This window comes from Oryctolagus cuniculus, chromosome 12, assembly GCF_964237555.1.
Source record: "Oryctolagus cuniculus chromosome 12, mOryCun1.1, whole genome shotgun sequence".
NCBI classification, from domain to species: Eukaryota; Metazoa; Chordata; class Mammalia; order Lagomorpha; family Leporidae; genus Oryctolagus; species Oryctolagus cuniculus.
Genome location: NC_091443.1, coordinates 17,153,440 through 17,176,765, shown reverse-complemented (window position 1 = coordinate 17,176,765; position 23,326 = coordinate 17,153,440). Strand labels below are relative to the sequence as shown.

At 49.7% G+C, this 23,326-nt stretch overlaps 2 protein-coding genes across 5 annotated transcripts in view; both read left to right on the top strand.

Moving 5' to 3' along the window:
• The window catches only part of HERC2 (HECT and RLD domain containing E3 ubiquitin protein ligase 2), a 233,159-nt gene extending 230,005 nt beyond the window's left edge, over positions 1–3,154 (top strand). For all 3 annotated transcript variants that reach the window (XM_051822208.2, XM_051822209.2, XM_051822210.2), the window contains exon 93: positions 2,143–3,154. In XM_051822208.2, coding sequence (XP_051678168.2) covers positions 2,143–2,415 — 273 coding nt within the window. In that variant the 3' untranslated portion in view covers positions 2,416–3,154. The remainder of the gene's footprint in view (positions 1–2,142) is intronic.
• A 10,277-nt stretch (positions 3,155–13,431) lies between these two features.
• The window catches only part of OCA2 (OCA2 melanosomal transmembrane protein), a 370,248-nt gene continuing 360,353 nt past the window's right edge, over positions 13,432–23,326 (top strand). For both annotated transcript variants that reach the window (XM_017348348.3, XM_008269748.4), the window contains exon 1: positions 13,432–13,616. The gene's annotated coding sequence lies outside the window, so the exon portion shown is untranslated. The remainder of the gene's footprint in view (positions 13,617–23,326) is intronic.

The window sequence follows — 23,326 nt, the reverse complement described above, 5'->3', positions numbered from 1 at the left end:
GATTATAGCAGTTCTTCCCCCCATAACCACCCTCCCACCTGCAATCCATCCCATCTCCTACTCCCGCTCCCATCCCATTCTTTTTTTTTTTTTGACAGGCAGAGTGGACAGTGAGAGAGAGAGAGAGAGAAAGGTCTTCCTTTGCCGTTGGTTCACCCTCCAATGGCCGCCGCTGCAGCCGGCGCACCGCGCTGATCCTGGCAGGAGCCAGGAGCCAGGTGCTTTTCCTGGTCTCCCATGGGGTGCAGGGCCCAAGCACCTGGGCCATCCTCCACTGCACTCCCTGGCCATAGCAGAGAGCTGGCCTGGAAGAGGGGCAACCGGGACAGAATCCGGCGCCCCAACCGGGACTAGAACCCGGTGTGCCGGCGCCGCAAGGTGGAGGATTAGCCTATTGAGCCACGGCGCCGGCTTTCCCATCCCATTCTTCATTAGGATTCATTTTTAATTATCTTTATATACAGAAGATCAACTCTATACTGAGTAAAAATTTCAACAGTTTGCACCCACACAGACACACAAAGTATAAAGTACTGTTTGAAGATTAGTTCTACCATTAATTCTCATAGTACAACACAGAAGTCCTACATGGGGAGCAAGTGCACAGTGACTCCTGTTGTTGATTTAACAATTGACACTCTTATTTATGACGTCAGTAATCATCCAAGGCTCTTGTCATGAGCTACCAAGACTATGGAAGCCTCTTGAGTTCACAAACTCTGACCTTATTTAGACAAGGCCATAGTCAAAGTGGAAGTTCTCTCCTCCCTTCAGAGAAAGGTACCTCCTTTTTGATGGCTGGTTCTTTCCACCAGGATCTCCCTCACAGAGGTCTTTCATTTAGGTCATTTTTTGACCACATTTTTTGGCTTTCCATGCCTGAAATGCTCTCATGGGCTTTTTAGCCAGATCTGAATGCCTTATGGGCAGATTATGAGGCCAGATTCTATGAGTCTGCTGTGTATCCCGCTTCCCATGTTGAATCGTTCTCTCCTTTTTAATTATATAAATTATTATTAGCAGACACTGGTCTTATTTAGGTAATCCCTTTGACACTCAATCCTATCTTTATGATCAGTTATGAACTTAAACTGATCATTTTAACTAGTAAGGTGGCATTGGTACCTGCCAACTTAATGGGATTTGGAGTCCCATGGCAAGTTTTTAGCTTTACCTTAGGGGTAAGTGCGAGGGAGCATGTGCCGAACTGCACATCTCCTCCCTCTCTTATTCTCACTCTTACTTTAACAGGGATCAATTTTCAGTTGGATTTAAACACTTAAGAATAATTCTATGTTAATTAAAGAGTTCAACCAGTGGTCTGGCCATCATCAGAACATGCTACTGTTATATCAGCATATTCTGGATTTTTAACGCATGTTATAAAAAGCATTTGTTTGATTCTCTGGTTGAATTGGCTGAAATACTAATATGCTGCTTATTCAGAAAAATGAAACCTCATAAGCTTGATTCACCTGCCCAAGTCACCGAGGTGAAGAGACCTCACGCTCACTCTTTGTCCAGAGACAGTAATAGTGACCACCTTGGAGGACTACAGCAGGTGGAAGGCCACTCTCCCAGCATGCTTGGGAGAATTCAGAGATGCCTCTTTACCAAGCGTAGTCTGACTCTCAGTTCTGGCCAGGGTGTTTCACGGGGATTGTTGAGAGCGCATATAAATTTTTCTTCTGAGGTCAGGTAGTTTGTAGTCTTTCCACAATTCTGTGCTGCTTCCTAGGATCTTAATCTTGTGGCCAGAAGTGGGCTGATGGTTTCACACAGAGTTTCCTCATATGGACGAGAATCTTCCCGAGCCCACAGCTCCACTCTGGGCCATGCAGCAGCCAGCCGGGGGTTCCCACCTGTGTCAACAAGGGATGTGTGGAACCATTGCATCCTCTTCCCAGCATTGAGTAGTAAAAAGGAATCATCGTGATAACTAAATGTTATTTTTATATAAACCCTTGGAATGATTTGTTCCTTTTTATTTCTAAAGTTAACTTGATTCTCTATTTTCTAGTTTGTTTTTAACACAAAGTGTGGTGATTTTTTTACGAGAGTCAGGAGTCTGTGGATCACAGGTTTTTGGTTTTATCCGTATTTGAACATCATATCTGACTATTTAATGTTTTTCATCAACAGGTATTGGATAAATACAACCCTCCTGACCACTTCCTTCCTGAGTCCTACACTTGTTTCTTCCTGCTGAAGTTGCCCAGATACTCCTGTAAGCAGGTGCTGGAGGAGAAGCTGAAGTACGCCATCCACTTTTGCAAATCCATAGACACAGATGATTACGCTCGCATAGCCCTCACAGGAGAACCAGCTGCCGATGACAGCAGTGATGACTCAGATAATGAGGATGTGGATTCATTTGCTTCAGATTCTACGCAAGATTATTTAACAGGACACTAAGTGGGGAAAAACCGCGGGGAAACAGGAAGACTGAGCAAGCAGAGTGCCACTGCCGTGACTGCAGAGCTCCTGGTGTCTGATGAGCGATGTCAGGCCTGGAGATGGAGGGGAGACTGCTCGCGATTGGAACAGTGGTCGGAATAGTGACAGGAATCAGCCTGTGCACGTGCAACACTATGTGGACACTTGATGTTTATTTTTGAGACTTAACAAGGGTCTTCTTACCCCATAATGCTGCATTACATGTAAGACTCTGTGTTTACTAAAGTGTGTAAATGTTTATATAAATACTGAATTGCAGCATCCCAAAAATGAATAAAGAAGCCTTTTTACTCGTGGGTGCAATAGATATTTTCCCCTTTTTCCTCCTTTTAAGTGTTGTGTAGCGTCTTGATTGTATATTGGAAATACTGTGTAACGATTAACTCGTATTATAAATATTTCAATTAATTAATTTTACCTTGAATTTGTTTATTAAAAGCTTTTTGAACATTAAATGATCAGTATTACTTGAATGCAGTCAGAGATTATTTAAACCAAATTGAAAACCAGAAGAGGCCATTTGGTCCTGCCCCTTCTCTGCAGGTGTACCATTTTAATGTATGCAACATGTAATTGGAACTGAGGCCTTCTGTGAACAGCATTATAACTTCTATCATGGAAAGTGTACTATATATAATGTTTGTGTCATGTATATGCCTAAATTTTGATTCCCTATAAATAAAATGTCTGTCACAAAGTTGTAGGCTGAACTTTCTTAACCAGTTAAACTAGCACTGGTAGATGTGCTACCCCCCCCCCCCGCCCCGCCCCCAGTTAGTTTTTGATGCATTGGTACTTAAGCTATTCCAGTCCAGCTTGGATTTTTTTGGTTACTAAAAAACCAAACACCATTGATAAAGGAGTGATCATTAGAAAGGTGGGAAGTTCCAAGAACAGTTGGTGCTGGGGGAGCCAAGGAGCTGTTGGAGTACCCTCTGACTTCTTCATAGCTGACAAGGCTGGTGCACTCACCTGAGGTCAGCAGTGCCACAGTGAGACAAAGGAATGTATTTCATGTTGAGAGGCAGTGTCTTCATTCAGGGACAGATTGTTTATCACTGGCAGAGAAGATCCAAAGGAAAGGTTTTTGTCCATGGCCAAATGGATGAATGCCAGAACTAGTCCTATTTTTATTGTGGCTCAAAATTTTTATAAGCTGTGCTTTTTTTTTTTAAAGTTATCAATCCTTTTGTTATCAGCTTTTGATACATAACAAAATTTCCCTCAGAGTCAGTGAGGAACAAGCAACAACATTTATTTCTCACTCAGGCACCTGGCTTAGGTGACATTGGGCGGATGGGTCTGGAATATAGATTAGGTGGAGCTCTGCCCCACATCTGTCTTCAGGACCTGGATGTGTCTCATCATGGTGACAAGACAGGTGCAACAGGGCTTAGACTGCACCATCATCGCCCCCCTCATTCTGTTAGCCAAAACAGAATGTGGCCAACCCTAAAAATCAGTTGGGATGGCAGATGCATTCTGCCTCTAGAGCAGCAGTTCTCAAGGTCCTGAGAACCCCTCTGGTTCCCAAGTCCTTCAGTGTCCACAAGTTCTTCAACTCTGTATGAGACCAGATTTTCTTCAACACAGTGTGTGGAATGCAGAAGCAGAAATGAGAATCCAGCTGTCTTCTGCTAAGCCAGATAGTAAAGAGACTAATAACGGCCAGCGCCATGGCTCATTTGGTTGATCCTCTCTGCCTACAGCACTAGCATCCCATATGGATGCCAGGTTCTAGTCCCAGTTGCTCCTCTTCCAGTCCAGCTCTCTGCTGTGGCCCAGGAAGGCAGTGGAGGATGGCCCAAGTGCTTGGGTGCCTGCACCCACATGGGAGACCAAGAAGCAGAATCTGGCCCCTGGCTTCGGATCTGTGTAGCTCCGGCTGTAGTGGCCATTTTGGGGGGTGAACCAATGGAAGGAAGACCTTTCTCTCTGTCTCTCTCTCTAACTCTATCTGTTAAATAAGTTTTTTAAAAAAAAAGAGACTAGGCCGGTGCTGTGGCTCACTAGGTTAATCCTCCGCCTGCAGCGCGGCACCCCGGGTTCTAGTCCCGGTCGGGGCGCCGGATTCTGTCCTGGTTGCTCCTCTTCCAGTCCAGCTCTCTGCTGTGGCCCGGGAGTGCAGTGGAGGATGGCCCAAGTGCTTAGGCCCTGCACCTGCATGGGAGACCAGGAGGAAGCACCTGGCTCTTGGCTTCGGATCGGTGCAGCGCACCAGCCATAGCAGCCATTTGGGGGGTGAACCAACAGAAGGAAGACCTTTCTCTCTCTCTCTCTCACTGTCTAACTCTGCCTGTCAAAAAAAAAAAGACTAATAAAAATGTTGTCATTTTCATCGAATTTTATTTTTGTTTTTGAAATAATTTTTCAGATTAGTACTTATGTTAATGAATAATGGGTTTTTATTTTTAAATGTATTAAAGTTGTTTTGTTTTAATTTACCATGTGATAACAATTGACAAATAACCCAGATAAGAATTACTGAGGATACCAGGAGCTTTTTTTTTTTTTTTTAAAGATTGATTGATTTGAAAGGCAGAGTTACAGAAAGGAAGAGGAGAGAGAGAGAGGTCTTCCATCTGCTGGTTCACTCCCAAATGGCTGCAATGGCTGTAGCTGCGCTGATCTGAAACCAGGAGCCAGGAGCTTCTTCCGGGTCTCCCATGCAGGTGCAGGGGCCCAAGGACTTGGGCCATCTTCTTCTGCTTTCCCAGGCCATAGCAGAGAGCTCGATCCTTTTTTTTTTTTTTTTTTTTTTTTTGACAGGCAGAGTGGACAGTGAGAGAGAGAGAGAGAGAGAGAGAGAGAGAAAGAGAAAGGTCTTCCTTTTGCCGTTGGTTCGCCCTCCAATGGCCGCCGCGGCAGGTGCACCGCGCTGATCCGAAGCCAGGAGCCAGGTGCTTTTCCTGATCTCTCATGTGGGTGCAGGCCAGCAGAGAGCTGGCCTGGAAGAGGGGCAACCGGGACAGAATCTGGCGCCCCGACTGGGACTAGAACCTGGTGTGCCGGCGCCGCAAGGCAGAGGATTAGCCTATTGAGTCAGGGCGCCGGCTGGAGAGCTGGATCCTAAGTGGAGCAGCGGGTTTTGTACCGGCACACATATGGGATGCTGGCACTGCAGACGGCAGCTTTACCTGCTATGCCACAGCGCCGGCCCCAAGACAACTTTCAGAAGTACAAAAGGGTGCTGAGTAAAACTGCTGCTCCACAGAAGGGACACACAAAGCCACAGCAGGGGTGAGGGCCTGCAGCACTGAGTGTCGGAATAACTAGGCCTCTGCCATGCCACCCGCATGTCTGTCTTTTGGCGCTGTTAGAAGCAATTGCCATATGGGCGCCGGTTCTGGTCCTGGCTTCTCTTCTTCCGATCCAGCTCTCTGCTATGGCCTGGGAAAGCACTAGAAGATGGTCCAAGTCTTTGGGCCCCTGCACCTACCTGGAGACCCGGAGGAGGCTCCTGGCTCCTGGCTTTGGCCCACTGCGGTCATCTGGGGAGTGAACCAGCGGATGGAAGAGCTCTCTCTGTCTCTACCTCGCTCTGTAACTCTTTCAAATAAATAAATCTTAAAAAAAAAAAAAAAAAGCAAACTCAGAGACAAACTTCTGAGGTTTTTTTTTTTTCTTTTCTGTTTTTAGCTTTGAGAATACTGGAGTATTGTTTCCTTCCTTCCCTTATACCACTGTTTGCACTGGAAAAGAGGGGGCAAGAAGGGGTTTTGATTTTCATAGTATCAGTTTCTTCATTTTGCCCAAGAGGACCCCCTAAGACAGTTACATGTTGACATCAGTTTATACTCTGATTCAGTGTGTTGGGCCTCAAGCTAGAGTCACTTTGGCAGACCAACCTTTGTGCCCCAGAACCTACTAATGGTAAGCGGGGAGGAAAGACAAACCCACCTGTGCTCAGAGTGGAGCTCGTGTCACACCACCAGATTCCTGAACAATGTGGCTGTTTCCGCCTGCCCTGAACTGTGACTTGGTGAGGTTTGATCATCGCTGTTGCTCCCCCATTCGCGGAGGAACGACACAGGACCCTGCGCTGTTCTTTTGTCTGCTCGGCCCTCCCCGGGTTTGCTGCTGGTCCTTCCCAGGTTGGCTGCCGATCCTTCCACCTCCGTGGAAGGGCGGCTCCCCCTGCCACTTTCCCCACTTCCGCGGGGGAGTGGCACACCGCTGGCTGGCTCTCTCGGGGGCTGCTCAGATGTTCCTTCAGATAGATGTTCCCCTTAGATGTTCCTGGTGCATGTTGTCTCTCTCCTCCTTTATAGTCCTCTTCCACCAATCCCAACTCTGCTACCCACACGCCGAGTATGCTGCTCTCCTCCAATCAGGAGCAGGATCAGCTCCTGCAGGTTATTGGTTGAACTGGAGGCAGCTGTGTAGAAGTTGTTTACTCCTCTCCCAGCACCATATTGTGGGAGAGCAGATGCATAGAATAAGTCTTAATTTCAGTAACTTAGTCTAGTCCGAGTTGCTCCCCACACATCGCGATTGCTTTTCTAATTTTTCTAATGATAAAAGCGGTGGAAGTGCACTTAACAGTGTGTATGAAACTGCAGCCAGCTTAGAGTTGCAAGAGCTGATGGTGCCAACCAAACCCTGTGTTTACCCTCTGAATCTGTTTTCTGGTTTTCTCCCCATGGTCCCCATGGAGATTGCCTCCCCTCCCATCTTTGTTCACCGCCCATGTGGCCCCTTCCTGGCTCCATGGTTTGCTTTGCCGTTTATCTCCTCTGAGGCCAACAGCAAGCTCCATGAGCACAGGTTCGTTTGTGTGTGTCCCAGCCCTGGAACCAGGCCAGTGTGGGCTGCCTGCGACGTGGAGGAGTGAAATGGGAGTGGGCTGTCCCTTGCTCTGGGGTTTGATCCTGGAACCTCAGAAGTGGCTGTGGCTGGGCCCATCTGGCAGGCCCACTTGCGGAAGCCGCCTTGACATCCACAAACCACCGGCTGTACCTGCCTAAGGGGCTGTTTGAGTGACAGGATGGCAGCGGTCCCTGACCAGTGTGTTCACCCAGACATAGTACTGCCTGGTGGTTTTCATTTTCATCGGCAAGGAGTGCTGCCCAGGCTTGTGGGCACCACTGGCTGCCAGTCTTCTCAGTGTCCACCCTCCAGTGTTAACTAGAATCTGGGAATACCGGAGAGAGCTGTCTGCATCTTTGTGCTGTCAGCTGTCCTGACTTGCCCCAGACAACCCCCCTTCTGGGAGAGCAGGGAGAAGTGTGAGGTGCCACATTCCTTTTTGAAATGTCCAAGTTCATTGTGAAATCCCCTTTGAGTAGCTCTGAATTAAGTTAGTGGAGCGGATGGGCTGCCTGAGCCCCAGGGCGTCTTGACCTCAGCAATCCGCTGGACCCCGGTTCCATGTGCTGTCCACACACAGGCCGCGCCTCACACATGACACGGAGCAGAGGGGCCAGCCTCCCACACCACGCCCTCCACACAGCAATGGAGCCTCCTTACACGCCATTCAAACGAGCAATGAGGCTGCCTCCCACTCCACGCCATCCACATGGGTCTGCCTCCCACACCACGCCGTGCATATGGCCCCGCCTTCCACACCTCGCTGTCCACAAGGCCCCGCCTTGCACACCACCCTGTCCACACCACGCTGTCCACAGGGACCCAGCTCCCACACCACCCCACCCACACGGGACCCACCTCTCACACCACGCTGTCCATGTGACCTCACCTCTTACTCCACGCCGTCCACACGGCCTCGCCTCGCACACCATGCAGTTCGCAAGGCCCCGCCTCCCACACCTCGCTGTCCACACGGCCCGCCTCACACACCGCCATCTACAGGGGCCAGCTCCGTGGCCGGTTAGATTAAGGCAGTGGAGCCGCCCAGGCAGCACGTGAGTGTGAGATTCCTCGGGGTTTCAATCCGCCCCGCGCGGCTTGGGGTCTTGTGATGCTTCCAGTCCTGCTCTGGGCGTCAACCTAAGCCTGATTAATCACTGGCTTGTGCAGGGAAAGGCGCCCTGGCAAGGATCTCCGCCGGGGCGGCTCTGTCACAGGATGCGGCGTCAGGTGGTTCCGGCTCCGAGGCCGGCGCGAAGGAGGGCAAGGGTCCGGGGCTGCGCGGGCGCTGTGTGGGCTCCGGTGCTGCGACAGCCGTGCGGCGGGCCGACCACCAAGGGTCCCGGGCGCCGCAGGTCCACCCCGGCCCGCCGGAGCCGGGGGTCAGGAGAGCGCCGAGGGCCAGCGGCCTGGGGGAGTCACCGGGCCGCCCCGGCGCGCGCGCGCGCGCTCTCCCTGTCTACGGTGCGCGAGGCTGCGGTCCAGGCGCGCGGGCTGGTCCCAGGGACCACAGGCGGGCCCTCGGCTCTGGCCCTTTGCGGAGCCGGGCCCCAAAGCCCTTTGCTGCGAACGGCTGGGTTCCGCTGTGGGCGCCAAGCGCTGTAAGCTCTGCCACCAGGGTCAGAGCTGTCCACAGCCTTCTGTGTTCCCTCTTGCTGGCTGGCCACCGTGGCCACAGGTATTTGGCACAGTCCCTAGGAAACTTCCCTCATGTGGCACCGCTGTGGCCCCAAGCTGGTTGTGTGCTCCAGTGCCGGGGTCCCCTCTTCTCACGCCTGCCGCAGTTGAGCTCCTTGGAGTGACAATGGTACCCCGGGAAGTGACACCTTGGTCTCAGTGCAGGTGCTCAGAAACCTGTGGCTGACACGCAGGTCCTAGCAGAGGTGCGCGTGCAGGTGCAGATGTGGGATGTGGAGATGGCCCCTTCTCAATCACCAGCAGGGTGGAGGGGTGTGTGGGGCACCACATGGTGCAGGGAGTTGGGGCAGGTGGGCAGGGCAGCGGGAGGACACTGGGCCTTGAGAGGAGCCAGCAAGGTCCCGAAGGCTGGCACTGGGACCCTGCCAGACACCAGGAGGTGTGGGCCCCAGGTCACTGCCTTGGGGTCCCAACAGGCCAGGTCCGCTTGCAGCCATTTGGCCAGTGAGTCCAAGCTGATCCGAGGTCCCAGAAATTGCCCAGACTGTACTCATTCACCATGTCTCCTTTTTAAAAAACATTATTTTTCTGAGGGGAGGCAAGGGAAGGGAAGGAGAGAGCTCCTGTCTGTTGGTTCACTCCCCAAATGCCTGCAACTGCAAGTGCTGATCCAGCGTGAAGCCAGGAGGCGGGAACTCAGTCCAGGCCCCAGGTGTTCCAAGTGCGTGGCAAGGGCCCAAGTACTTGAGCCCTCCCTTGCTGCCTCCCAGGATGCACACTAGCAGAAAGCTGGAATTGGGTGAGGAGCTGGGACTGGAAGCCACACCCCAAGATATGGGATGTGGGTGTACCAAGCAGCATCTTAAACACTGCGCCAAAACCTGCGCCTATTTGCCTTTTTATAGGCGGAGGATTCCATGCAGTCTGGCAGCCAGCTTCACAGGTCCCAGGGTTTCATCCTATGTGAGGTTCTGACGACTATCCCCAGCAGAGGAAGACTGAGAGGTGATGGTCATGTCTCCAAGAGGGCCTCCACCATCTGCTGCCCAGTCCACTTCTCAGGGGCTCTGATCCAGAAATATAAACACACAGACACACAGACCAACCACCAGACAGCCAGTGTGGGAAGGAAAGGAACCCACTAGGGTCCTGGGCAAAGGTGACCATCACTGCCCTTGTCCCCAGCCTCTGGTTCCCAGTCATCTAGCACTAGTTCCACCCTTCTCCCTGTATGTGCCACAACTGGCCCCAGGAAGGCCTTGGGGGAACTTTTCTGTATCATGTGAGGAGACAACGCGTGGGCATTAGGTTGCTTAGCTGAGAGCAGTTGCTTTGAGCACTCCTGTGAGAAGTTCCTGTGTGGGGCTCCCCTGGGAGGTCATCAGCTCTCAGAACTCCTTGTTTCTTCCCATCCTGGACCTCCACCATACCTGGCCTGTCCCCGCCCCTGTAGAACCTTCAGCTTTGCACCCTCTAGGACTTGAGCTGGCCCTAGGGGGATGTTTATGAGTCTTGACTCCTGGGTCTTCCCTGGAACTGCCTCCTACCTCTCTATACCCTTCCTTCCTCTCTACACACATGGAATATTCAAGTTGCTAATTAACAATAACAAAAAGATGTTATTGAATAGAGCACTTTCAAATTTGCAGCAAAATTGATCAGAAGACACAGAGATTTCCTATGTACATCCACCCCCCAGTTACACACCTCGCTGACTACACACATCCCTGCCAGACTGGTACACGTGCAGCCGATGAGCTCACAATGACAAATCACCACCACCCAGGGTCCACAAGGTTCACTTTTGGTATTGCACAATCTATGGGTTTGTATAAAATGTGTAGTGACATCTATCACAATAGAATCATACAAAATAGTTCCACTGTTCCAAAAGTCCCTTCCTGCCTTCGCACTGTCCCAGCTGTTGTGGGGCATAGATGAGCCATTCCCCTGTACCTTTCTGAATTCCAGACCTGCAGAATCTAGGAGCGTGATCAAATACTTGCCAGTCTGGTCACTAAACTCAGAGTATCCTTGTTACACAGCTATAGAACAAGGGAAACCATGAGAGTTGGCATTTGATGTTGCCTGTTTCTCAGGAAAACTCTCAGTTTACTCTTTAACCTGGGCCCAGAGGCAGAGGGTAGCATCCCTGTCTCCTGCCCAGCACTCTTCTCCCTTATCTCTGGGAATCAGGGTGAGGCTAGGCTGAGCAGGCAAAGTGTGTGGCCCCAGGGACCCTTGGGGTGAAGGCTTCCTAAAGGGAAGTTGCAGCCACAAAGTGGGGGCTGGGCAGCTGGGATGGGAATCTCTTTCTTCGCCCTGGCTTGCTGTGGTCAGGCAGGCAGCTCTTCCCGGGGGGTCTGCTCAGGCCTGCCCATCTCTGAGACCCTCTTACCCTTCCTGGACCCCTCTTCCTCTGAGTCACGCCTGTCTGTTGAGGATGAGAGGCCAGGGGCACCTTCACTGGATCACCTACAAACACACAAAATAGGCACTCACATCGTCACAAACACCCACCACTCATATGACTCAAACAAAATCTATCGCAGATACATGCCAGTGTTTGTGCACTCCACGCTCCGTACTTCAAAAAAGCCACAGCTGACCTCTGGGTCTGATTCCAGTGATGCTACTGCTGGCTAATAAGTGTTAGGGAGGCTTTATTTGGAAGTTTCCCCTGAGAATTTCCTGATCTTCCAAGAAAGGTGTAAATCTGTGGTGATATCTTGTTTTGGAGCCAAATCTTCCCAGCTCAGGAGAAGCCACATCTTTCCTGGACTGACTCCAGTCACTTCTGATCACAGAAGTGCCCCTCAAGGCACTCAGGTCGTTCGAGTTAAGCTACTGTAGACTTCCGACGATGCTGTTGCCGTTCAGTGCTCATGCGCAGTTGCCTGCAAGGGAAACCCCATATAGATGTGGCTTCAATCACCAAGCAGACTGACTGATGGCAACTAAGAATCCTAGAGACAACGGAAGGGAGGGGTGGGGACTTTGTCTCAGCAACTGAGTCCTGCCCCACAGTGCCCTCCCCAGGGTCCCAACTCTTGGGTTTGGGACATGCTGGTCTGCTCACTTGAGCCTGTTCCTGGCAGACAAGTGGGGTTTCCTCCATAATTAAGGCCATGCCGGGCCCAGGCCTGGACTCCAAACATTTAGCAGCTATACACAGAGCATGCTTGGCCATGTCTGCCCTGCTGGTGCTTTGCGGTCCTTCTGTTGACAGACCCACCTGCACACCCAGGCTCTCCTCTGGTGCATGCCGTCTGCTCAGGCTGCTTCCACATGGCCCTTTTGCCACCATCTGCCCTGTGAAAGTCTCTCAAGGTGTTGGAAGAGGATGAGTGAGGACGAGCTGACATCTCGGGTGGGAGCTGGTGCTTCGTGGTTGCAGGCTCCTTGTGCCCCTCTTGCCCTACAAGGAGGGGGTCACCGGATGTGCTTGTGAGCTGTGGCCACACCTGATGCGCATGGCAGTCTGAGAGAGACTGAGATGGCAAATGCAGTGCTGGATGTAATCTCAGAGGTTGGATCCATGGCCGGGGACTGTGGTGTCCCTGTGCCCCCGGTGCTGCAGGTACCCTTGGTCCCCGATTGCTGGGCAGACCTGGGCCACTTTGGGTAGGATGTGTCATGTTGCTCTGTAATGTGCTTGTTACAAGGACGTGGCTTCCAAATACCTGGTGGCAGTTGCTCCCTGAATAAGCGAGTGTCCTGGGGAGATTTATGGAGGCATCTCTGATAAGGACACTGTTTGGGGTTCTGCTGTTACACTGTGGACAGAGCCAAGAGCTTCTACTGCTTGCAATCCCTGAGCAGTGCCTGTGTGATTTACGTGTCTGTGTGTAGCTCCTATGTCTCTGTGTGTGCCTATTTCTATTTCTGTGTGTGTTTGTGCACAGTGTGTAGTTCGCGTCTGTGTATGTGGTGTCTGCTTGTAGTCTGTGTGTGTCCGTTTGTGTTCCTTGTGTGTAGCTTATGTGTTTCTGTGTGTCTGTATGTTGTGTGTAATTCGTGTCTCTGTGTGTGGTGTCGGCTTGTGGTATGTGTGTGCTTCTGTGTGTTTGTGTGTGTACAGCTGGTAGGGCTCTGTGTAGGGGTGTGTGCATGTACGAGAGAACTTTCCACCAGCTTAACCTTGGCTACTGTCCTGGGAGAAGCGGGAGGGTAGTAAAATAAAGACCTCTGATCAAGTTTACCCACTCTGGTGCAGAACTCCGAAAATGCAGAATATTCAGCCAGTTTAGATTTCCCCAGTTCTTGTTCTTACGGAAAAATCCTGTTCCACGTCCTTGGCCACCTCCGGTAGAACCTGCTAGCGGTGCCGAGTCGGGGCCAGCCCGCAGGAAGCGCTGAGGCGCACTGGCCTTTTGCTAGAGCCAGTTTTCTGCAGCCGGCCTCCCCCACGCCCCGGTGGTTCGCCAGCAGCTCTCGGGGAGGGCAAGCCCCCGCCCCGCCCCCGCCCCGCCCCCGCCCCACCCCGCCCCAATCCTGCCGGTCCACGCCAGGCGGCTAAGGGCACTTAGCCCGGGGTGACGCCTGTGGGCGTGGCCAGGCAGGTGGGAGGAGGGCGCCGCCAGCCCGCCTCGCCCCTCAGGGCTGGAAGCCCAGGCAAGGGTTCTGCCCCTGGCTCGTGCTCCATTCAGCGTTGAGAGCTGTCGGTTGGGACCGCAAACTTCACTCACGGAGAAAGAGCAACGAATCTCCAGGTAAAATGAAAAGTGTTTTGCGAGTCGGGAGGGAGGCGGTGATGAGCCAGCCTCTTCGGGTGGCTTCTGGGGAGCAGGCGGGGTTTTGAACAAGCCTGGGTCCGGCCGCTGCTGTATGAAGCAAAGCAAGCCCCTCCCGGGAAAATGTGCGAATCCTGTGAGACCGCGAAGCAGGGAGGTAGGGACGGGATGAGGAGGGGAACGTGGAAGCGGTCAGACGGTGAACCTTCTTCTTGAACTCGAGGACTGTGTGAGCGGCAGTCAGGCGTTCCTTTGGAATGGAATGCACTGGAGTGAAAACATTAAATCCTTCAAAGCGGCTTTCCTTTACCCTGGTCACACACAGAGAAACAAATGGGCTTTCATGCAGCCAGCTCTTTCCCAAGGCATGGGTGTGAAGCACAGGTGTCCACATGTGTGGCCACTGTGCATGTGTGTACAGAGCCAGGCCAAGGCCAGGGGCTCAGGACAAGTGCCTGGTCTTCCCATGCACCAGGAGAACTGGACCCCTGGGGCTGGCGCCTTCTCGCTTGTGAGCTGCCAGGTGAGTCTAGCATGCAGTGCACTCTGGGAAGCACTGACAGACCCGTGCGACAGTTCTACAGTGCGTGGATCTAGGGTGATTCTGGGAGAAAGGAAACAGGAGGCTGCGTGTGGTTGTGGGCAACTGCCGTCTCCCTCAGCCACCTAGGAAGTGCCACTTGCTGGGTGGCTTAAGCTGTGCAGACAGGCGTGGAGTCTGCTTGCCAGGGCTGCAGAGCCTGGGAGCTTGAATGCATCTGGTGACACTAACTTTCACAGAAGAGCTAATGTGGCTTCCACCTGAAAACAGAGGTGAGGGCCCGGTGGGATGTGAAGGATTGTGCAGAAACTGCCTGTTACTACAAATTTCATTATAAACACTCGAGTGCAGTTGTTCCCATAAGGTATAAAGTGGAAGCGGTTTAGGAGCTGACATTCCTAAATTTTTACTACATTGATGGAAAGCAAAGCCCAGTGCTGTCTTTGTTCTTGGAAAAGGCCACGGCCCCCACGGAGTTAGCTGAAGTCTAAGAACATTGGGAATTGGGGGAGAGGGAGGTCCTGGCTGGCCCTGAAGACCCTGGGTCTCCATTTCTTTTTCTTCTTTTATTTTTTTAAAATTTTAAAATGATTTTATTTATTTATTTAGAGGTAGAGTGACAGAGAGAGGGAGAGACAGAAAGGTCTTCCATATGCTGCTTCACTCCCTAAATGGCTGCAACGGCCAGAGCTGGGATGATCCAAATCCAGGAGCCAGGGACTTCTGGGTTTCCCATGCCGGTGCAGGGGCTCAAGCACTTGGGCCATCTTCTACTGCTTTCCAAGGCCATGGCCCAGAGCTGAATTGGAAATGGAGCAGCTGGGACAGGAACCAGCACCCATATGGGATGCTGGTGATGCAGGTGGAGGCTTAGCCCACTATGGCACAGTGCTGGCCCTTCTTTTATTTTTGTTTTTAAAGATTTATTTATTTGAGCAAGTTGAGGGTGTAGGGTGGGGTAAGACATCTTCCATTTGCTGGTTTACTCTCAAATGGCTGAAGCCAGGAGCCAGGAACTCCATCCTGGTTTCCCACATGGGTTGCAGGGTCCCAAGTACTTGGACCATCTTCTGCTGCCTTCCCAAATGCATTATCAGGAAGCTGGATTGGAAGCAGAGGAGCCAGGACTCAAACTGGCACTCCAGTATGGAATGTGGACATCACAAGTGGCAGCTTAACCCACTGTGTCACAACGTTGGCCCCCTGGGTCTCCATTTCTATGCTGAATTGGCAGGTGGCAGGGGAGGGTTTTAAGCTGGAGGACCTGTGTCAGATGTGTGCTTTGGCAAGAGAGCCCCTGCTCAGGGAGGGGTGGCTGCCTGGCCAGGTGATCTGCAGGGCGAGGGTGAGTACGGAGTGGGGGCAGTCCTTGCTGGTGATGAGTGGGTGCATGGTGGGATCAGTCCCAGGGGAATGAGGGAAAGGCCAAGAATGGTTTTAGGACTCTGGGGCCATTTGAGCACCTCTGAGTCCAACGAGACAAGAGGTTACCTGTGCACAGGTGAGGAGGTGTCCTCTTGGGAAGGGGAGAGAAGGATCTTTTAGTGTCAGGAGAGGAAGGTGGCCTGTGACAGAGATGAGATAATCCAAAAGGTGGGTGGAAAACCTAGAAGCTGGAGGCGGAGGGGGCTGCTGGGGCAGGAGACCATGCCCTGTGTATTCAACACACTTATATTGGAAAGAAGAGGAGACCTATCCGCCACAGACCGGATCTCCTTTCCTCCTTCCGCAGACTGGTTGCACCACAGCGCCTGCCGGTGGTTATGTTTTCCCCAGCTTTGATTTCGGATTTTGTCATTGCTGCCAACTGTCCTGCTTAGCAGGGCTCGCGGCTTCAGCCGGCTTGGCTCATACCATGGCCCATGAGCCGGGTACATGGGCGGCAACAGCGGCTCCTGCGAAGCGCTCTGTGGGGCCCGATTCCGCGGGGCTGTCTGGTCAGTCGTCCCAGAGGTCGGTGCGAGTCAGCGTGCAGGACTGCGGTCTCAGCCTGGCCACCTGGCTGCAGATGGACCACAGGGAGGAGGCGCATTCCGTGGGGCAGCCGGGAGCAAGAACTTAGCTGCAAGTTTCCTTGCTGGACTGCAGGATGAGAGAAGGAAAGCCGATAGCACGGCCACAGCGCAGCGAGCAAAAGGGCCCAAAACTCGGGCAGCAGAGACCAGTTCTGTGCGTGGGGGATCACGGCTGGCGCTTGGCGGAGAGGCACGGCTCGGTCCCCAGGGCGGAGGAGCAACCCGGCGGGCTGCGCTCCTGGCTGCGCGCTGGTGGGCGCGGCTACTGCCTCCAGGTCCAGGGCGCTGTGCCGGGGCTGCTCCCTGAGCCAAGCCCCCTACCGGGTGACCTCCGGAGGCCCGGAGGGGCCGCCAGCAGCTCCTTCTGGGAGCGAGGGAGGCTTACTCTTCCAAACAAGAACAAGAAAGGGATTAAAAGCCACGCTGTTTGGTTGAATGACCTGGAAGCTTTAAATCAAGTTCACAAGTTACAGCATCCATCTGGAGAACGAAGCGGTTAGATCCATGACCCGCGTCCTGGACTGCAGTGCGCCGAGAGTACGTCCCGTGCTGTGCTGCCCTGGGAGGGACACATCTATTTCTGAACTAGAGAGAGTGCTTCAGAAGCAGCGGACACAGCCGCAACCCTGCGGACGTCACCCACCTATGGAGACAGCCCTGGCAGACTCCACCCACCCACGGAGACAGCCACGCCCCTCTGGGCACAGCCAATGGAGACACAGCCTCCAGTTCTGCACCCCACGGGGGAAGCTTTGGGACTGATCAGTGCTGTACGTGGAGAGCAACATTCCACAACTGGGGTGTTTTCTTAGGACTTTAGACGTTTGTCTCCAGGGGGAGAGGACTGCAGAGGGATTTCCAACAACAAAGTTTTCATTTTGATGTCAAATGATTTAAAGAACTTGAAGCAAAGTGTTCTTAAGATGTATGAAGGACGGCCGGTGCCGCGGCTCACTAGGCTAATCCTCCGCCTTGCGGCGCCGGCACACCGGGTTCTAGTCCCGGTCGGGGCACCGGATTCTGTCCCGGTTGCCCCTCTTCCAGGCCAGCTCTCTGCTGTGGCCAGGGAGTGCAGTGGAGGATGGCCCAAGTGCTTGGGCCCTGCACCCCATGGGAGACCAGGATAAGTACCTGGCTCCTGGCTTCGGATCAGCGCGGTGCGCTGGCTGCAGCGCGCTGGCCGCGGTGGCCATTGGAGGGTAAACCAACGGCAAAGGAAGACCTTTCTCTCTCTCTCTCTCTCACTGTCCACTCTGCCTCTCCAAAAAAAAAAAGTATGAAGGAACTATTTCCACATGATGTGTGCTGTTGCTACTGTAAAACCAACACGCTGGCGCTGTATTCCATGATTCAGTCTGTGTTTTTGGCATTTGTGTGCGGGGGTGGGGCTGGAAGGCTCCAAATCCCCAGGGCAGTAGGACATCGGGGCAAACATGTGGGGCACCAGGGGGAAGATCGTATTGGTGAGGTCTTGCTGGACCGGAGGCATGGAGGACAGGATCTCAGAACCCTTCACCTGTCTCCTGCTTCTCGTTCTTCATGCACCCCTGTTCATTGGCACTGAACCTGTGTTCTGGTATCCAAAGATACCAGGAAACCCCACCGTGCCCAGAAAACCCCAGGCAAGTCTCTGGATGTGCAGGCAAGTCTCTGGATGTGTCAGAGCTGTCAGGACAAGCTGGGGCACTTAGGCCCTAGGGAAGATGTGAGATGTCTAATCCCTGGGAAGGACTTGGGTGTCCAGGCCTGGCTTAAGCATCTGGGAGCACACTTCTCAGGGATCCTTGACCCTTCCTTTCCATACCTGATTGTTGCTCCCTTGGGTCAGAGTAGCCACCCTGGTGCTGGACCAAGTGGGAAAGGGGCCCAGTCAGAATCTCTCTGCTCCCCCGCAGGGGCAGTGTCAGGGCCATGCTCAGTGTCCTGGTGCACTGTGCCTTGGCCTCTGGCTACCATCGCACCCAGGCTGTCCCCCAAAAGCCCCTCCAATGCACCCTGGGCGAGTCTGTGGAAGGAGCATCTGGGTTGACTAGATGGCCTGGTACAGGGTTTCTGGACACCAGCCACACACCCAGACCAGGCGATGGCTGTGCATCAGTGGGTGTCAGGAAAGATAGAATGACAGCAGGAGCCACAGGAGGTGAGGCACTGCTACAAGGCTGGTGGGGAAGAAAGCAGAGCTGGAACAGGGTGGGTAGCGGAGCGGCTAACATGGATGACTTAGCGTCTCATGGGAAGATGAGAAGATCTCACTGAGTCTGAGCCATCTATTGCTTTCTTAAAAAAAAAAAAAAAACCCTCCATCTATTTTTTTTTTTCTAAAATTTGTCAACTACTTGGCTATTTTGATGTGAGTCGCCTTGCTCAAAAGGAGGGACATGGGTACAATTGGGCAGCAGCAGGGAGAGGTGGTGTGGGGGCTGCTACACTGTCTTAGTACTTTGCCTCAATGGGGCAAAGCCAGGCTGAGACTGTGGGTCCGAAGGAAGCACAGCCACGGACTGAGATGATGGGTGTCTCTCAGTTTTGGATAGAGGGGCTATGAACATTCATGTATATTTTTTTATGTGGATGGAAGTTTCATCAGTGTCCTAGAGTGCAATTGCTGGGTTGTTTGCTAGTTGCAATTTTAGTTTGTAAGAAACTATTAAACTGCTTTCCAGAGTGACTGTTCCATTTTGCATTCCCATCTGCCATGTGTGACTGATCCAGTGTGTCTGCATCCTTGCCAGCATTTTGTGCTGTCTTTGTTTTTAATCAGTCATTGTCATAGGTGCTCAATGATTTCTTATTGTCATTTTCATTTTTGTGTTCCTAATGGTTTGTGATGTCAAACATCTTCACATGTACTTATTTACCATCTATATATGCTCTTCAGTGAAGTAACTCCTCTTTGCTCATTTTATGACAGTTTCTCTCTCCCTCTTTTTCTCTTCCCCTCCCCCTTCTTGCCTTTTTCTCTTTTCATTTCCTCTTTCCCTCCCTCCTCTCTCCCTTCCTTCCTGTTGACTTTTTTCTAAGTAGATGATCTTTTTTAAAATGATTTTTTAAAAATATTATTTATTTATTTATTTGAGAAGTAGGATTAAAGACAGAAAGAAAGGTCTTCCTTCTGCTGGTTCACTCCCCAAGTAGCCACAATGGCCGGAGCTGGGCTGATCTGAAGCCAGGAGCCAGGAGCTTCCTCCAGATCTCCCACGCAGGTGCAGGGGCCCAAACACCTGGGTCATCTGCTGCTTCTTTCCCAAGCCATTAGCAGGGAGCTGGATTGGAAGAAGAGAAGCCAGTACTTGAACCAGCACCCATATGGGGTGCTGGCACTATAGCAGAGACTTAGACTACTATGCCAGAGCTCTGGCCCCCCTATTGACTTTTAAGAGTTCTTAATCTATTTGGAATATTTGTCCCTTGCTAGATATGTGATTGGCAAATATTTTCTCCCAACCTGTAAACTGTCTTCCCAACAAGATCTTTCGCAAAGCAAAAACTTAATTTTGGTGAAGTATACTTAGTAAATTTTCCTATGGATTGTGCTTTGAGTGTAAGTTTAAGACTCTGTAAAACCTGGGTCCTGAAATTTTTTTCCTATGTTTACTTTTTTAAGGTTTTATAGTTTTATGTCTAGGTCTGTGATCCATTTTGATCTGTTGTATAAGATGGTGGTTTTGTTTTTTATTCTTTGGCTATGAATGTCTGGTTCCTCCAGTGTCATCTGTTGAACAGATTATCTTTCTTGTCTGCATTGCTTTTGTACTTTTGTCAAAATCTACTGGGCATATGGGGGGGGTGCTGTTTGTGAGCCTTTTATTCTGTTTCATTGATCTATACCATCATAAATTTATTTAATATAGTTTCTATGCCAGTATTCATTTTTAGGCCCATCGTAAGTTGTGTAAAATCTGCTTGTATTCTGTCACCTGGGACCTAGTTAAAATTTCTCCATGTGTGGTTGTTTGTGACATAGAGTCTGCTGTTCTTCATCCCCAAACCCAGTTCTCTTTAAACTAGCGAATCCACACCCCCTCGGGAAAGCCTAAGGGATAACATGTTTCTTAAAAAAGGTGCAGTCCCACAGGCATTTTCCCCTTGTTGGTTGAGTTCCCTGATGCTTTGGGACTTCTTGTCAGTCTCTTGTTGGTGCCCTGAATGCTTGTGGGATACATTTCTTCTGTTTTCATACATTTTGGTTTCACTTTCTTAGTGTGTGTCACCTGACCGCCACACCCAATCCTAATTCTCCCTTTTGTCAGGACTGTCCTAGTGAGTGGCTCGCTTGGTTTATGGTCACTCTCACACAAGTGAGAGACCTCACCCACTGCCAGAGTAAGTCTTGCCATTGGTGGACTGGTTCATCCCATTTTATTCTTTTCTCAAATTGTTTTGATTATTCTAGGTCTTTTGCTTTTCCATGTACATTTTAGAATAGTCTTGTTTGTATCTGTAAAAATCTTGCTGGAATATTGAGAGCAACTGCATTATGTCTATATTTCAAGTTGGGAAGAACTGATATCTTTTACGTATTTATTTTTTGAGATCACATCTTTTATTTTAAAGAGTTATTTATTTATTTTAAAATCAGAGTTACACAGAAAGAGGAGAGGCAGAGAGAGAGAGAGAGAGAGAGAGAGAGAGACGCGGGTGCAGTGGCCCAAGGACTTGGGCCATCCTCCACTGCCTTTCCAGGCCACAGCAGAGAGGTGGGTTGGAAGTGGAGCAGCTGGGCCTTGAACCAGTGCCCATATGGGATGTCGGCATTTCAGGCCAGGGTGTTAACCCGCTGTGCCACAGCGCCGGCCCCAAAATAACATATCTTTAATTTACATTGTAGTTAGAAGAATTGATATCTTTACTGAATATTCTAATCTGTGAGTACAATGTTTCTCTCTATTTATTCAGATATTCTTTGATGTCTTTCATCAATGTTGTTAGCTTTCAGTATATGTGTCATGTACATGTTTTATTAGATGTTCACCCAAATATTTAATTATTTTTGGGAAACTGTAAGCTGAATTGTATTTAAAACTTTTATGTTGATGTGTTCATTGCTAGTATATAGAAACATAAAATTTTAAATATTTATCTTATACCCTGTGACCTTTCTGAACTCACATATTCATTCTTTTTTTTCTCTTTAGAATCCTTGGATTGTTTTGTGTAGAAAATAATACCATCTGCAAAGTGGAACAGCTTTATTTTTTCCTTTCTGACCTATGTGCCTTTATTTCTTTTTATTATAGTGACTAGAACTTTTTGCACTGTGTTGAGTAGGAGTCGTGAGAGGAGTACATCCTTGCCTTGTTCCTGATCTTAGGAGGAAACCTTAAAATTTCTCAGATTACATATGATCTTGGCTGTAGGGTTTTTGAAGATGTTCTTTATTAAGTTGAGGAACCACTCTATTCTATTTTTCTGAGAGTTTCCAAAAAAAATCAAGCATGAGTGTTGAATTTTGTCAGATGCTTTTTGTGCTTGAACTGTGTGACTGTGAGATTTTTCTTGTTTAGGCTGTTAATTAATATGATATGTTACACTGATGTTTATAGCAGCTTTGCTGACATTAGCATGCCATAAAATTTGTCCATTTAAAGTGCGTACATCAGTGGTTTTATTTTGGTCATTGAGTTATGAGATCATCACCACAATCAGTATTAGAAACTTTGAAATACTCAATGAAACCCCATACACTTTAGCAGTCATTCCTCATTTCTTTCCAAAGCTGACCCTTCTTACCCAAGCCCAAGGCAACAGCTAATCTACTTTCTGTCTCTATAGATTTGCTTGTTCTAAAGATTTCATATATAAATTGAGTCAGGAAATACATAGCCTAGTGTGACTGGCTTCTTTCACTTAGTATGTTTTTGAAGTTCATTCTTGTTGTAGTATGTATCTGCACCATTCGCTCTTATTGTTGAATAAAATTACATTGGGTATTCAACATTTTATTTACCCATTAATTAACAATGGACATTTGAGTTGTTTCTACTATTGAGGTGTTACAAAAATCCTTCTATTAATATATGCATATGTTTTTGTATGGATATTTGTCTTAGTATTTCTTGGGTATTCACTTAGAAGTGAAATTACTAGGGTGTATGGTAACTATTTTAACATTGCTTGATTTGTAACTACTGAACCAGACTGGTATCCCTGGAAAAAGCCCTGCTTGATCTTAATGTATAATTCTTTCTGTATAAAGCCACTTCAAAAAATTCATGGGAAATGGATTTAAAAGATGAGTTGGTTTTGGTCCAAACATTTTTTGAAATACATGCATAAGAGGAGTCTTCAAAAAGTTCATGAAAATACATATCATTAAAAAACTATGCATGGATTTCAAAAAGTTTTTGCACCAAAATAGACTTATCTTTTAATTCAATTTTCTTAAGTTTTTGAGGTACCTTCTGCATATTCCTGAATGTTTTTTTGTCACTGTAGTGTTAACAATTTTTGCATCCCATTCATGTGAGATATTGACCTGTAGCTTTTTTATCCTGTACTGTTTTTGTCTAATTTTGGTGTTAGGGTAATGGATTTATAAGACTAATTGGGAAGTATAGACTTCATTTTCTGATTACTGGAAGAGATTGAATAGAATCTATGTTAATTATTCTTTAAATGTTTGGTAGAATTCTCCAGTGAAACATCTGGGCCTGGAGGTTTATTTTTAAAAAATAAAAAAATTCAATTTAATTAAGTTATAGGGGTATTCAAATTATCTATTTTACAGTGGGTGAGTTGTACTAGTTTTTGCGTTTTAAGGAATTGGTCCCTTTTTTTTTAATGGCGAGGAAGGAAAAAGAGAATAAGAGAGAGGAGAGAAGAGATAGAGAGGAGAGAAGAGAGAGAGAGGAGAGAGGAGCCAAGAGAGAGGAGAGAGAGCAGAGAGAAGAGAGAAGAGAGAAAGGAGAGGAGCTAGCGAGGAGAAAAGAGAGAGAACCAGAGATGAGCGAGAGAGCAGAGAGAGAGCCATGTGTTCAGGAACAGGTCCTTTAAAAACTTTGCCAGAGGGCAGTCAGGGAAGTAGGAGCAGCAAATCCCATTAGGATGGGTGTGGAGTTTGACACTGGTGGTTGGGCCATGTGGCCAGCTGGCTTCCAGCAACGGCGATGGGGGAGAGGTGGCTAGGGCTTAGG